The 14,265-nt window shown below is 43.9% G+C and overlaps 1 protein-coding gene across 2 annotated transcripts in view; it reads right to left on the bottom strand.

Annotated features, from left to right (window-relative positions):
* ADAMTS2 (ADAM metallopeptidase with thrombospondin type 1 motif 2) overlaps positions 1-14,265 on the bottom strand; it is a 195,057-nt gene that overhangs the window by 23,925 nt on the left and 156,867 nt on the right. For both annotated transcript variants that reach the window (XM_054168297.1, XM_054168298.1), the window contains exons 6-10: positions 12,706-12,862; positions 11,739-11,844; positions 9,761-9,904; positions 7,764-7,896; positions 5,810-5,923 (exon numbers count right to left, since the gene is read on the bottom strand). In XM_054168297.1, coding sequence (XP_054024272.1) covers positions 5,810-5,923; positions 7,764-7,896; positions 9,761-9,904; positions 11,739-11,844; positions 12,706-12,862 — 654 coding nt within the window. The remainder of the gene's footprint in view (positions 1-5,809; positions 5,924-7,763; positions 7,897-9,760; positions 9,905-11,738; positions 11,845-12,705; positions 12,863-14,265) is intronic.

The raw sequence follows: 14,265 nt of genomic DNA, 5'->3' as shown, positions 1-14,265 counted from the left end.
TTCCCTTAACATTCAAGTCAACAACAACATTTTACACAGCTTAACAAGCCTTGGAATGCAGGAATTTGGCAGGCGGCGCGAGCTGAGCATATGGCTAAATGCAGGCTGCCAGCAAAAACAAAATCAGAAGATCTATACCAGGAGAGCGTTGCGAAGCGCGGCGCGATTAGCGAGCTGCAAGACGAATCGCCGTGTGACGGGCGATCATTAATAACACTGCATTTAAAGAGAGAATCGTGAGCAAAAATGGTGACAAGACACAGTTTACTGATCCCCTAATCTGCTTGATGACTGCCTCTTTACTCTTGTAATTTATTCTGGTGTTCATTTGGTTGGACATGAAGCAGGAAAGGGAGTCGAAATTAGGTTTCAACCGTTCGTTGTTTTTCATGACTTCAAATATTCAAAGTCAAATCCTATGAAATAGATGAGTTACCACAGAGCCAATTATAGCAATCCTGCTCCAGAGCTGTAATGGGCAGATTTTTCTTAGCTGTTTGACAGAACAAGGGATAATTTAGCAAAGCATGAAAGAAATGCAAAATGCTAATATGTCCTTTGCTTGCTTTGGTTTTGAAGCTCTGCTCTGTACCCTTCAGGGACTGTTTACTTCTGGCTTTGAGGAAGTTTTGTTTGAATGACCAGCCTGAGTTGTCGGACCCTGTCCAGCAATGGGACCATTCAGAGATGCAGGGGAAGCCGGCAAGGCATCAGCTTGTCAACATGAATTTCAGCTGGGCTTGGAAGCAGATGAGATGTGACAGCTCCTGATTTTGTTCTTGCTTAAACATTCTCTTATCAGGGTTCTGCATCCTTCAGGTGTAAGTTCCACAGCAATCACCAAATCTGTTTCAAGAGCCATGTAGCATATGTTCATTATGTGATGATCCAGGACCCAGCACTTGGAATCCGTGGAGGAGAGACATGTGATGTGTTTTCCAATCTCTTTTCCCTGTTTTAGCCAGACACAAGGGGATGTGGGTTTGCAACAACCACTGAAAAAAACACTTAATTTGACACTGTGACTGGTCCCTGAACTGGAAGCAAACATGGAAAAGTGCTATTGACTTTGCTGTGCAAAGGAAAGAGCAGCACTGATCTTTACTGGAGAGGCTGGTCATATGCAGATTGTCGGGGAGCCGAGGCAGAGCTATTAGGAGGCAAGCACTTGTGTAAAATGAGTCATCTCCAGCTCTGCCTTTTCCTTTGTGGATTAAAAGGAGCCTATGTACAACAAAATGATTCACAATTGGGTCTTACTCTGTGCAGACCCAATCAAGAAAACCTGTGAGAAGGTAAAGCCAGAGATGGAGCAAGGTCCATTGTAATAAGGGAAGCTAGAGCCAACCCTTCCTATTGCTCCTACATTGACTACATGAGGTGGAAGAGAGCCAGTTTCAACCACTATTTCCTTCATAAATGGAAGGTTTAATTTAAAGAGTGAAGAATATTAACACAGTTATGATTTTTCAAGGAGAGAAAGAAGGACCCTGGGTAAACACCAATTGTTTTCTCAGTAGAAGACAAGATGACTTCTTGCTGTCTCGCCTATTTTTCTGGCAAACAGGACAGTCCAAAACAAGTGCAATTTCCAGGGGAGGAAGCTTAAATCTCTTGCAGTAAAACATTCCACTGCTGTTTTCAGCAGTTCTTTGAAACAACTGCTGTGGATGCCAAAAAAAGAGCCAGTGTATTCATGTGGGCTTAATGCATCTGCAAGTTCATTTTCCAAGAAGAGACTTGCAGGTCTCACGTGGGTATCTCTGCCTGTTTTACATGGGGCAGCAACTGGCAACTCTCCTCTCTGCTAGCATGACAGCTCTGTTATCTACCAGCTACTGCAGCATGGTGGTGGCCCCCAGCTCTCCCTGCCCTCCTGAGGTCATACCAGGAGAGGATTATTTATTCATTTGTATTTCCCATCACATGCAGGCTGGCCTGCTCTGCTCCCATCTGTTGGAGAATAATTAGTTGCAAGGGATAAACTGAAATCTCTAACACTAAAGTCTACCCTGAGCCAGTTAAAGTTTCTTCAGTACAGAATCAAGTATTCTCACTGTTTCTGTGGTGACTAACACAGCATACACTCACCCATCTGTCTCCTGTCTCTGAGAGAAGCTGAGGTCAGCTTTCTCAGTGGGAAGTTGTTTGAGTACACATTAGTGTTTTCAGAAACCTTTTTTCTTGGTCCATTTTGATTCTCAATAATATCTGTTTATTTCAGTAGTTAATCATTCCCTTCCTTTCCTGACAGACTAGGAAAAAAAATCATTCCAAGTTTGCCAGAGTTCATCTCACTAGCGTGGTGCAAGGAAGGAGATCACCTGCTAGGTTTGTGCTGGATCCTCAGCACATAAATCAAATCCAAGAGCAACAGCAGCTCAGCTGGCAGGGGCTGGTACCAGGCTCTTACCTCCCTCTCCAGGAAAAGAAACTAAGGAAGCTCAGGTGGTGCAAACCTGTGTGTTAGTCACTGCAGCAAGCAGACGGACGTGAGCACGCAATCTCCTTGCATGAATGACTTCAGGTTTTATTTCTGTCCTGTGGGGAGCAGTTAGCTACTTCAGCTGACACAAATGGCACCCCAGAAGAGTAAGAGCTTAAAAAAATTGGAACAACAAAACCTGATCAGATATTTCTGAAGGTTCCCTGGCTTCAGAAGCCTGAGGCTAACAGTGGTGCTGACAGCACTCTATACAAGTAAATAAATTACCAGCTGAAAACATATGCTTTCCTTTAATCCACAGAAAGCTATGCAGAGTTAAGCTTTGCAGAGTTATGCCTCATCTGCACAGGTTACTGCAGCAATTGATGGAGTGTCTTTGACTTCACAGTAAAGCTCTGCCCTTCCATGTGCTTAACTTCACACACCAGAGTTACTCCATGGAAGTTCCTGTGACCGTTCAGACACAGAGGTAATTGCAAGCTGCTGCATCCTCAAAGCCTCATGAAATTGACAGCCTCTTCCCTCTTGCTCTTGGAAAGTCAGTCTGGTTTTTTAAAAAGCAGGCCAGGAGCAAGAGAAAATATTCCCTATCCTTATGTATTCCATCCAAAGCGTAGTTTTCTTCTCAGGCTGGGAAGCTCCAAGAAAATATTTATATTCTTTTTATCCCTAAACCCAGCAAATTATGTTTGCTGCCAGCTAACATAATGGCTGTTCAGTGTCTCCCTTTGCACAAGGAGACTTATTGAAAGCTCGGGGAAATGGCAGAACCTCACTCTTCTGGCAACTTATTTCAAATAACCACATGCCCAGAAGAACTTGCATACATTTACATACATTTACTGGAGCACACATCTGTAGGCATGCACACACACACACACAAACAGCGTTAGAAGCCCTAATCTGCCTTCCACTTCTAAGGGTCAGTGCCCAGGTCCAAGACACAGCCTGGCCATGAGCAGACACAGCCCTTATCAGCGTGACTGCTGAAAATGTGCTACAGATCTTGTGTCTGGCCAAGGTGCTCTTGCCCCTTGATCTCCAGCTAGGAAGGAGGCAGCTGGACAGGATTCTCCTCAATAGCATCTGCTAAGTTTGGGAAAGTGAAAAGACCAGCTCTCAGTTCTCTGCACACCAGGCTGAGGTGAGAACATCTCCACACCATACGCTGCGTTCATCTCCTGAACATCGCTTTCGTTTCTGGCATCCGGTCCCCTCAGCTGCTGCAAAGCCAGGATGTTTCTTTGACACATCAGCAGTGTTGTGATTGGTTTGAGCTTAAAATAGGCCCTGGGAATTAGTGGTATGAAATGATGAAAACTGCGAGTCTCTAAAGTGGGAAACAAATGGATCTTCTTGAATCAACATCTTTAATTGCTTATGTTTCTGTTCTCTTCTGGCGTTATTCCAAGGAAAACAGTGGATCAAGTTTGAAGTAGTTTTCCTCTTTCTCATGTGCTGATGAAATATCATGGGAGAGAAGTCTCAAAGGAGGCTGCCACAATGCAAGTTAGTCTCAGCTTTGGGCAACAAATGCGTTTTACTGTCCCCAACCCTTCAGGTAAGTCTTTGGTGTTGTCCAAATTGTTGAAGAGAGCGAAGAGGGGAAGGCCAAATCAAAGGCAGGGATGAAAAGGGAGGAACAGAAAAGGACTGATCTGATGTGCCTGTACTAAAAACATCAACAACTAATAAAAGCAGTGGTCAAATGCTGAGCTCAGAAACACAGTGTCAGTTGTATAACCCTCATAACTCATGCTACTTTAAAAAACCCCCACAACGTTTAGCTCCGACTGCTGAGCCTTACCTAACAAAACCCTTTTCAATTTTCTGTCATTTTCTCAGGTCCTCCTGGAAGGTTGCAATAAGTTTATTTATCACAAAAAACTGGGACAGCTCCTCTGGGAATAAAAGAGTCATAGTCCTATCATCCACTGAAACTTCAGAATGTGCACAATGTGCATCTCCACTGAACTAAAAAGCCTGGCTGTCTGCACAGCTTGCTGAAGCCTTGGATCCCAAGTTCCAGTCCAGAGAAAATTTTTACAGCTGAGTTGCATAATATCCTGACAAACTGTTTATAATGGAAGCACTGACAGATCCTTAACTGTATGCTTACAAGTTCTAGGTTGTTTTTTTTCTCTTCTTCTTCTTCTTCTCATTTCTGTTCAAACAGTAAGATGAATGAATGGCTTGGGGGAAAGGGTGATGCAACAAATTGGAATGTGACTGTATTTTTCTGGGGGTTTCATGACTATTTTTAATGCAAAACTCAAGGCACAGAAAAGTGAATCCAAAGAAACTGCAATAAAATTTTGGATTGTGATTTTAAATATATGTGTGTGTGTGTGTAATCTAAAGACAAGAAAACCATTAGGGAGTGGTTTCTATAGAGCCTGGGAAATAATTTAGCATTACATTATGTTTTCATAACCCCCTCCCCCCCCCCCCCCAACATATAGCCATAACAGCAGCTGCTAATCCAGTTCATTTATCACATAAATGATGTCATCCATTGGGTTTTACAAAACATCTTTCCAAGTAGCAAGGTCTTCTTCTCCCCCTCAGTCACTGCATCCAAAGCCCTGGGAAGCCAGAGTTTTGCAGCTGACATCAAAGGACTTGGAGTTCAGATACACTATGAGCACAGCGTGACCTCCACAGAAGGACAGCTGAGACCCAGAGCAGGTCCAGCATGGTGGCTGAAGGGTTGAAACTGTTTGGCCCTTGCCACCTCACACCTTCCCTCCACAGTTCCTCATGTCTCCCCTGACTCCCATCAAACCAGCAAATCCACCTCCACAAATCTGCCCTTCTCTCTTCACAGCCCCTCTCTTCCGTCATGTTGGCTCTCTCTAGCTGGCACTCAACTCCCACATCCATCCTTTCCCTCAGGGCAGCGAACAGTGGCCTTAGCTTGGCTGTCATCTTCAGGACCTCGCTGCTTTCTGTAACCCCACAAGGAGAACATCAGTCAGCGTTACTACAACATCCCTGACACAAACAGAACCCCCTTGACCTCACAAAGGTCACAGGCGAGTGGAAATTTCCCCACTTTGGGCTCTGCCACAGAGCTGCTAGGAAGCACAGAACAATCTCCAGATACTTCCATGACCTTCCCTAAGGATGGGATTTTTGTGGTCACAGAGCTGCCATGCAGGACACATCAGCCCTGGTCCTTGCCTCCTTCTCTCACACTGCTCAGCAGCCTTACTTGAGTTTGACCCACATCCTGATGGACTTCAGCTCCTCAAGGTAGGTTCTTCTCTTGCTCTCCTTGATTTTAAGGGGAACATCCCCAAGCACACACAAGCAGATGTGAAGACACCTGAGCAGGTGGGTACACGCAGTGCCCGTTCTCACCTTTCCTGGTGCACACATGGTCCCGTCCAGCGGAGGCCCTTTCTTTGTCTTGCAGAAGTAGGGGTTCTCGGGGTGGCTACACCACAGCTGCTTGCAGGGATCAAATGTACGGAACTGAAACACAAGAAAAATCAGAGTGGACAATGCTTTGAGACAGCTACTGGAAACTCCAATAGAAGCTGCAGCACTGTGGAGTTTTTTTCCCTTCCCTAGCTGTAAAATGCCAGCTGTTACCACTGAGTCCTGAGGAACTCTCTGGTGTCTGTGGATTGAGCATATCTGAGCTTTGATGTAACCCCATCAGTGACTCTGAGGTGAGATCCCACCTGTATTCCACACAATAATGTCGGCCAAAAATACTGCTGTACCAGTGACCAAAGGCAGACTGGGTGAGGGAGAAACCAGCTCCCACACACAGTCACACACACCTCTTTTTCTTAAAGCTTCTCCAAATGGTGCTGCTTCATTTGGAAAGCAAAACAGAAAAAAACCCATGAGGACTCATGGAACAAGGAAATGAGCTGCTGAGACTGCAGCTGTTGCAGTCACCTTAGCAAGATGGAAATTTGAGCACAGGATCCTGATCCAATGACTAAATCACCGTTTTACCTGCATTGTAAGAGCCTGGACAGGAGAGGATGAGAACCACCCATCACACAACATACTGAAACATGATGTCTGCACATGAGTTTGGCTGTGCTGAACAAAGAAGAATATAAAGCCTCTGTCTCCCAGGCACTGGAAAACAGCTGTAAGGAAAGACCCTCTCTTGGCCAGGATATTCTTCCAAGACAGCATGAGTGGGAATTGTCTTAGGATATTATAGTACAGCTGATGCTTTAAAGGTTCTCATCCACTATCTAGAGACACTGCTCAGCACAGATATTCCTGCAGATGGGAATGAAAGCAGAACTGTTATGTCTTAGCAGCTGCCACACCAGCTGAAAACATCTCTTTCCATTTAATATTTTGTCCCACTTGAGGAGCTGGAGGCAGGAGGTATAGCTCTGCTGCAGAAGACTCTGCTTTCTGAGGCCAATCCACTGAGAATTGCAGTAGTCTTGACCTGCTTTAAATTTAGACTTTCTCTCTTGTTTTCCTGGTAGAAGAGAGCCAACCATATCATCACGAGTCCTTTGCAAGTTGCTTTGCTTGCTGTCACGCTTATTTTCTCATGCTAGGCATCAAAATGCATCACCCTTTCCATAAAATTGGATCATAAAAGCATAATGCCCCATGTTGGCACTACAAGATATGCCACCAAATCCATCTCCTTTACATCTGGGGGGGGGAAATTTTAGGAAAGCAACTATCTGCCAGCCACAGGAGGCTCAATATTGCAGCAAGCTTCTTAGCTTGAAGTCCAACCAAACAGACAAAAAATGAAACAACCAAACAAAACCCAAAACAAAACCAACCAAGCCAACCAAAAAATCAAACAAACAAAAACCCCACCCCCAAAACAAACAAAAAACTCAACCAGCCAAAACAATCCAACCCCCAAACCAAAGCAGAGATAGCATATTTGTCAACATTCAGTTATTATTCCCTGCTAATAGTGAAGTGGACACATCATTCACAGAACTGACAGGGTTGGAAGGGACCTCAAGGATCATCCAGTTCCACCCTCCCTGCAGGGCAGGGATGCCTCAACACTAGATCAGGTTGCTCAGAGCCACATCCAGCCTGGCCTTAAAAACCTCCAGGGATGAGGCTTCCACCACTTCCCTGGGCATCCTGTTCTAGTGTCTCACCACCCTCCTGGGGAAGAACTTCTTCCTAATGTCTAATCTTAATCTTCCCTCCTCTAACTTGGATCCATTCCCCCCAGTCCTATCACTCCCCGACACCCTAAAATGTCCCTCCCCAGCTCACCAGGCTGTCCCTATAAGGACACTTCAGAGACACAACACTCCTGGATGAGAAACAGCAGAAGTCAAAGTGAAGTACTCACAGCTGTGCACATCATGTAGCCCAACCCAAAATCGAAGCGGCACTGCTCATTCATGGAGTAGTGAATGCCTGGCAGCTGGGGAAGGGACGGCCAGTCGTGCTCGAAGGGATCATCACGCAGGCAGTCATAGGAACTGCAACAGGCGAAAATAACAGGAACAGCTGGGGCTGTGAGGCTAGCGGTGTTTGTGCTTTCATTGCCTCTTTGTTCCAAACAAAACAGAGCCCACCTTTTCTGAAACGCTGCTAATAGTGCCATTACACACACGTTACCTTTACCATCCTGTATCCACCTTTAATGAATTCAATAGATACTTTTTTTCTGATGCCCTTCCTTGGTAATTTCCATTCAGCTTGCAGGTAAATTCCTACCACCCTCCAGGCTCCTTATGTGAAAAGAATTCAAAGGAAGAACCCACACGAGACCAAGAAGGAAAGCAAGTTTAATTAATTTTCCATTTGTGGGAATTCTTACTACATACAAATACCTTTCAAGTGAAGCTTTAAAAGCAGGGGGCAGGGTAACCATCCCAGATTACCACTAAGTTGCAGTTTCCCTGGATCCTTGCAGTGACTCATTTCCAAACGGGTACTTTCCTGCCTGCACTAAATGCTCGAGTTTGTCCCCTCTCTCTGTTCCTCCTGATAGCTCTCGGCTCCATCCATAATTCATGCAAAGTTTCCTGTCTGTGTGATGAGTATGGACGTTTCTCCTCTCACAGTGAGGACAGCAATACAGCAGAATCACATCTAAGTTGTGTGGAGGACAGAGCTCTGACACTAACATCACTGAGTGGTTAACACAGTGTAATCAGTGGTTAATTCTCAAGACCAACACGGTCCACTGTGTCTCTGAAATGTCTCTTGAGTTATTTAACAGACATGAGGACACCATACCCAAGTCTCTCCTGGCAATCATTCAGGTTGCCTTGAGGACACCAATTGCTGAGAGCAGAATTTTGAGGTTAGATTTACTTCAAAGCAAATCATGGTTCTGCTCTGTTATAAGGTACTTCAAAATAGCTGTTATTTAAAAGAATGCAAAGCAGCCCTCTAGGCCAGATGATTTTTATTTAATGGCTAAAGTTCTAAGGGATCTTGCTAATTGAAACACACTTCCCTCACAATATTTTTATCCCTTGTTTTCATACCTAAGATATCTAAGAAAAATATTGACTCGTATTTACTTTCTGCATTTTGCTGCATTTATTCCTACTCATTGACAGGTTTTTTCTAGGTATCCCAGTAGTTTCCCCCTTTTTTCCCCATATATTTTCATGTAACAAGGAAAATAGTTTTTTTCTGCAATGAGCAAAAATAGAGTCATAAACACCAGAGTTTGTCAGGGAACTCCAGTGCGTGCCTAGTTCCCAAAGTGTCAAGTTCAAAGGGAAGGCAATGGACGTGGATGAAGCTGTTTAAGTGGGTTTTGCATTTAGGATACTTCAGGGAAAACAATGAAAGAATTAATTCTAGAATCATGCTCTTCCTTTAGATATCTCTTAAAGTAAGAAAAGCCCTGAGCACCTTAGGGGCAGATTTTCCTATTTAGGCAGCATGATTATAAGCAGCAAATGGTCCTTGAAGCCAAGAGTGTTATCTATAAGATAGACACCATGCTGCTGGGCAGCAAAGGCACTTCTCCAGCTAGAGGTTACATTAGAGAGAGGGAGGAAAGTAAGCCATGAGGGTCATAATGCTGTCTCCTCACAAGCCCTGAGAGGACAGCATATATACTGTCAATGTTCAGAAAATGAATAGGTGAAAATGAAATGAGAACAATTAAAACCAACAGCAATCAAACTAATTGAGATCTTGCATTATTATTTGCAGCTGACATGAAAGCTTCTCCTTCCACATAGGATGCAGGGGGGGATTCTTGGTTTTATTCAGCCCCATTAAAACAACTAACAAAAGGATATGGCACAAAAGCTAGATGCAGAATTGGTCTTCCACCCTTCTTAACCAAAGGAGAGAGGCTGCTTAACAGCTACTCACTGGAGATATCGATTCAGCTCTTGCTGGCTGCAACGGGACCAGTGGAAGCGATGAAAGGCAGCTTGCACGAGCGGGGCCATGATGCTCCCCAGGCGGACTTCATCCCCACATCTGTTCCCTTGGCCATCATGCTCCATGCCTAAACTGCCCCACACAGGAGAAAACCAGCACAGTCACATCCCAGGTGAACTCTGAGTGCCCAAGTCCTTCCACATCCCAAGCGCCACCAGTGGTTGATTGCAACAAGGTTCTTAAGTCCCATGACCCTTGTCCACATGAGAAACAAGACAGAGTGAGACTGAAGCTAATAACCTCTAGCAGCTCCCACATAGAAGCATTGACCCTTGGGAGTACTTTCATGTGATTTGCTTAATCCACTTTCAAAAGAGATCAAAAAGGCCTTCTTTGGACTTCTGTGCACATCCACACTCATGAATTACCACACTGAAGTTGCTCCATTTCTGGATTAAGAACCTAGTTCACCCTCCAAGAGTATAGAATCATAGAATGATTTTGATTGGAAGGGACCTCCAAAGGTCATCTAGTCCAGCCCCCTCTGCAGTAAGCAGGGGCATCCTCAATTAGAACAGGTTGCTCAGAGCCTTGTTGAGCCTCACCTTGAATATCTCCAGGGATGGGGCACCAACTACCTCCTAGGCAACCTGTTCCAGTGTTCCACTACCCTCATGGTAAAGAACTTGTTCCTGACACCCAAAGTTGCTCAGAGAAATTTATTCCTATTCCAATCTGAAGGTATTCAGGAGTTTATCTAACTTTTTTAAAACCCACACTTTAGCTTAATTTGAAGTAATCTGCAATTGTAGACAAGTCCTTTGCATGGCAATAAGAAGATGTCACACCACAAGCCAGTTTAGACCAGCTACTGATACTGTCCAGCAGCAATTTCACATTGTTTAAACGTGGAAGAGGCTAGAAAGTGTTGGGTGCTCTCTGGAAAATTACCCCAAGTCACAGATACTTACACATTTATTTGGGGCTTTATTATGAACATGTTTTCTCCTTTACTTTGTTAGTGCTTTGCCTTGACTGAAATGGGCAATATCTGTCCATAATTTAAACCAAATTAACATATGGGGGCTGAGTGTGATCTGAGGGATTACAAACATTGTTCAGTGCTCTCTCTTTTTAAGCTTACCTTGTTTTCTTATTAATCCTAATGTGTATTTCTGGAAACCAGAATCATGTGGGTATCAATTCTGTGTCCCCGTCTAAGTAAAGCACATTTGATTTCAACAAACTCTGGCAAGTTTTTTCTTTACAGTTCTTAATTCTGATATGACAAAGGAAAAAGGGTCTGCAGGCTTTCTGAGGGAAAACAGAGTAAATTGAAACTGTTCAGAAAGAGCCTTCTGGGAACTGCTGCTCTACCAAAGAGAAAATGGGAACTCAGTGGGAGATCTCTGCAAAAAGGGAAGCTAAAATGCCCTGGGAGAAACCAAAGCTCTGACAACTGCTGCCTAGTCATCAGCTCTAATCACATCAATAAGAAAGATGATTGCATTTTTATTATGAAATATATAGAGCAGTTGTAAGCTCAGTGCTTGGCACCTGGTTTCTATACAGCATTGTATCCTTCACCAGCAGTAACACGCAGAGATGATGTGCTTATTTAATAGGGATTGTTTTCAAGTGGATTCCACTGACTCAATAAATTCATATTTCAGGATTATAGGTACTTCACATTTCCACCAGGAGACCATAATACATCACCCAATCCACTCTCACAGCAGCTGTGGAAGATATTTTGGTATTAGTTCTTTTTTCCACTTGAAAAGACCAAAACCACAAAGCTTAGTTAAGATCATAAAGAAAGCTTTGAGAAAGATGAGACCTAAAAGCCAGGGCTAACCCCAAACATGGTTCCTTAACATAAAGTGCATCTTTCCAATGTCCTTGGTATTTGTCAGTGTCAATGACATTTTAAGGTAGGACACAGGACATCCACAGCTTTACTTACACATGTCCAGTTTCATGAGCCACCACAAAGGCAGATGAAAAGCCATCTTCATGGTTGAGAGTGCAGCTTCGAACAGGATGACACATTCCAGTGACTGGAGCATAGCCTGTGAGAAACACCAAGCGTTGCAGAAAATGAACCAGGATGGAAAGGCAGCGTGCTGAGAAGCTTTAGGACAAACATCTGTCTTCTCTTGTGACACAAATACAGCTGAAGTGGTCCTCTTAAGAGATGTCTGCCCCATAACATTCAATAATATGCTCCCTTGCATACAAAACAGATGAAACCAGCCTGCTGAACAAATTCAAACTATATTCCTAGCTCACCAAGAATACTGTTGTCATCTCCAGGAGTGCCTTGCAATTGCCTCCTCTAAGAACATGAGACAACAGGGGGAAAGCACACTGCATGGAGTCTTGCAGCTCATGAGGAGCTTGGTGCAGTTTCAGCTCTCAGAGAACGTGCGAGCGAAGTCCCAGCCCTCTGCTGACAGCAGATCCCAGCAGTTTCCCGAAAGCAATGGGAATGCTCTGAGATTTATCTTCTCCAACGAACAAACCTGATCTCACAGGAAGCAGAGCCCTGAATTAGAAGGAAAGCACTTGCCCTGCTGTTCCAGACCACTCTAACATTTCTTGGCAATCCTGCTGGAACACAGCAACAACTTTGGAGACTTTATAAATGCAAAATCTATTCTTTAATCTTTGGGCATTTTCAGGACTGTTTACATAGGGATGCCATTTTCTTGGCTTCAGCAAGAGAAAAGAAATATTCCAATAAATAATCCTATCATTAAGAAAGGATACAATGAGTGAAGCAGTTACAACTGAAAACAGCCCTATGCAGAGCTCTTGGGGTAAAGAAAACCTTGACCACAACCAAGCAAAAGCCACCAAATTACACTTTGCATGACTAGCCTTGTTAAGTATAGACACAAATGCAAAGCAAAGCCTGATGCACATCTCACCTTGCATGCCAGATGGACCAAAGTCCTGCCTTGTGAGGAAGATTGCGTGGTCGTGATACTCTGCGTGCCCCGAGTCAGGTTTCTGTTGCAGGTAAGCCCAGCGGCACACGTTCTCCAGACTCTGCGAGGGGTTCCCAATCTCTATCAGACTCATAGACTGTGCAGGAAAGAAAAATAAGTGATACACCAACAGTTAGTTACTAAAAGCTTGGGCAATTTTCTTCCCAGCTTGTTCAGGCACTGAACTAACTCTCCCATTTCCATTAAAAGTCTGTTCTCAATAAATAGACAACAACACTTCAGAAACAGGTTTTACTGGATTGAGAAAGTAAGAAAAGAGCTGAAGTTTGTGGTTAGAGTAAATGCAATCTCCCCATTTAACGAGGTCTGTGATATAACAAAAGAAAAATAGAAAGATATAATGGAAGAAGAGTAAAAAGATGGTTTGGGTCAGGAGGAGGACTGTTTACAAAGGCCTGTAGTGACAGGACGAGGTGTAATGATTTGAAATTAGAGAAAAGAAGATTTAGATTGGGTGTTAGGAACAAGTTTTGTACCATGAGGGCAGTGGAGTACTGGAACAGGTTGCTCAGGAAGGTAGTTGAGTCCATGCCTGGAGATATTCAAGGTCAGGCTTGACGAGACTCTGAGCAACCTGATCTAATGGAGGATGTCCCTGCTCACTGCAGGGTGGTTGGACTGGATGACCTTTAAAGTTCCCTTCCAACCCAAACCATTCTATGATTCTATTTTAATTGCAAAGCTGTACTGTGCATTGTATGCTATTATTTCTATGCCACCCTGGCACCAGCTTCTACCATCACTTCCAGTCTGGATATACAGTTTCTGATGGACCCCTGTGACCCTGTTGGAACTGTAGCAGCTCTTGGCCACTGAAGAGTAACCCAGCATGGGAAAGGGAAAGGTTGATGCTTAACATCAAGGGAAGCAAATGGCAGCAACAGCAGATGGCCATCACCCAGCCCTGGTTCATCAGCCACTTTTATAATGAAATGCAGCTGTTAGGGATGTTTTGTCAGAGCTTTGAACATTATTGGATGCTCTGGAAGTGTAAAAGCTAAGTTTACTTTTTTCAGCTGTACTTCAAACACTACTTTCAGAAATGGACTTTCCCCAATGCCTGTCTTTTAAAGTGCATTTTCTTTATCCCATTCTTTATCTATTCTGAAGATCATCCAAAGGCAACACATGTAACTTCCCATCTGTGGTACATCATTCTGCTTATGAACTGCACATTGCATGGGTGGTGCACCAGCATGGCTTAGCCGACTCCAGTGAGCTAAAGCCTGTTAGGTGTGGTGGGAAGGGCAATTCTCTTCAAGAAGAAAGAGAAAAGCATTTTAAAATCCAACTACTACATTTGCCTTTTCTTGTAATAGTACTATCTTAAGAATTCCCAAATAATTCCACTTAAGACTTAGGAAAGCTTATTGTACGTGGGATGCTATATCAACTGTATGACTAAGTGACCCATCTTGGGATTTCCAGGCTTTGTCAGAACTGCCCTGGCTTTTCATTTGCAAAAATGATATCACCATG

This window comes from Dryobates pubescens, chromosome 16, assembly GCF_014839835.1.
Source record: "Dryobates pubescens isolate bDryPub1 chromosome 16, bDryPub1.pri, whole genome shotgun sequence".
Classification (NCBI taxonomy): Eukaryota; Metazoa; Chordata; class Aves; order Piciformes; family Picidae; genus Dryobates; species Dryobates pubescens.
Note: the sequence above shows the minus strand (reverse complement) of the source record. Positions and strands in the feature narration are given on the sequence as shown.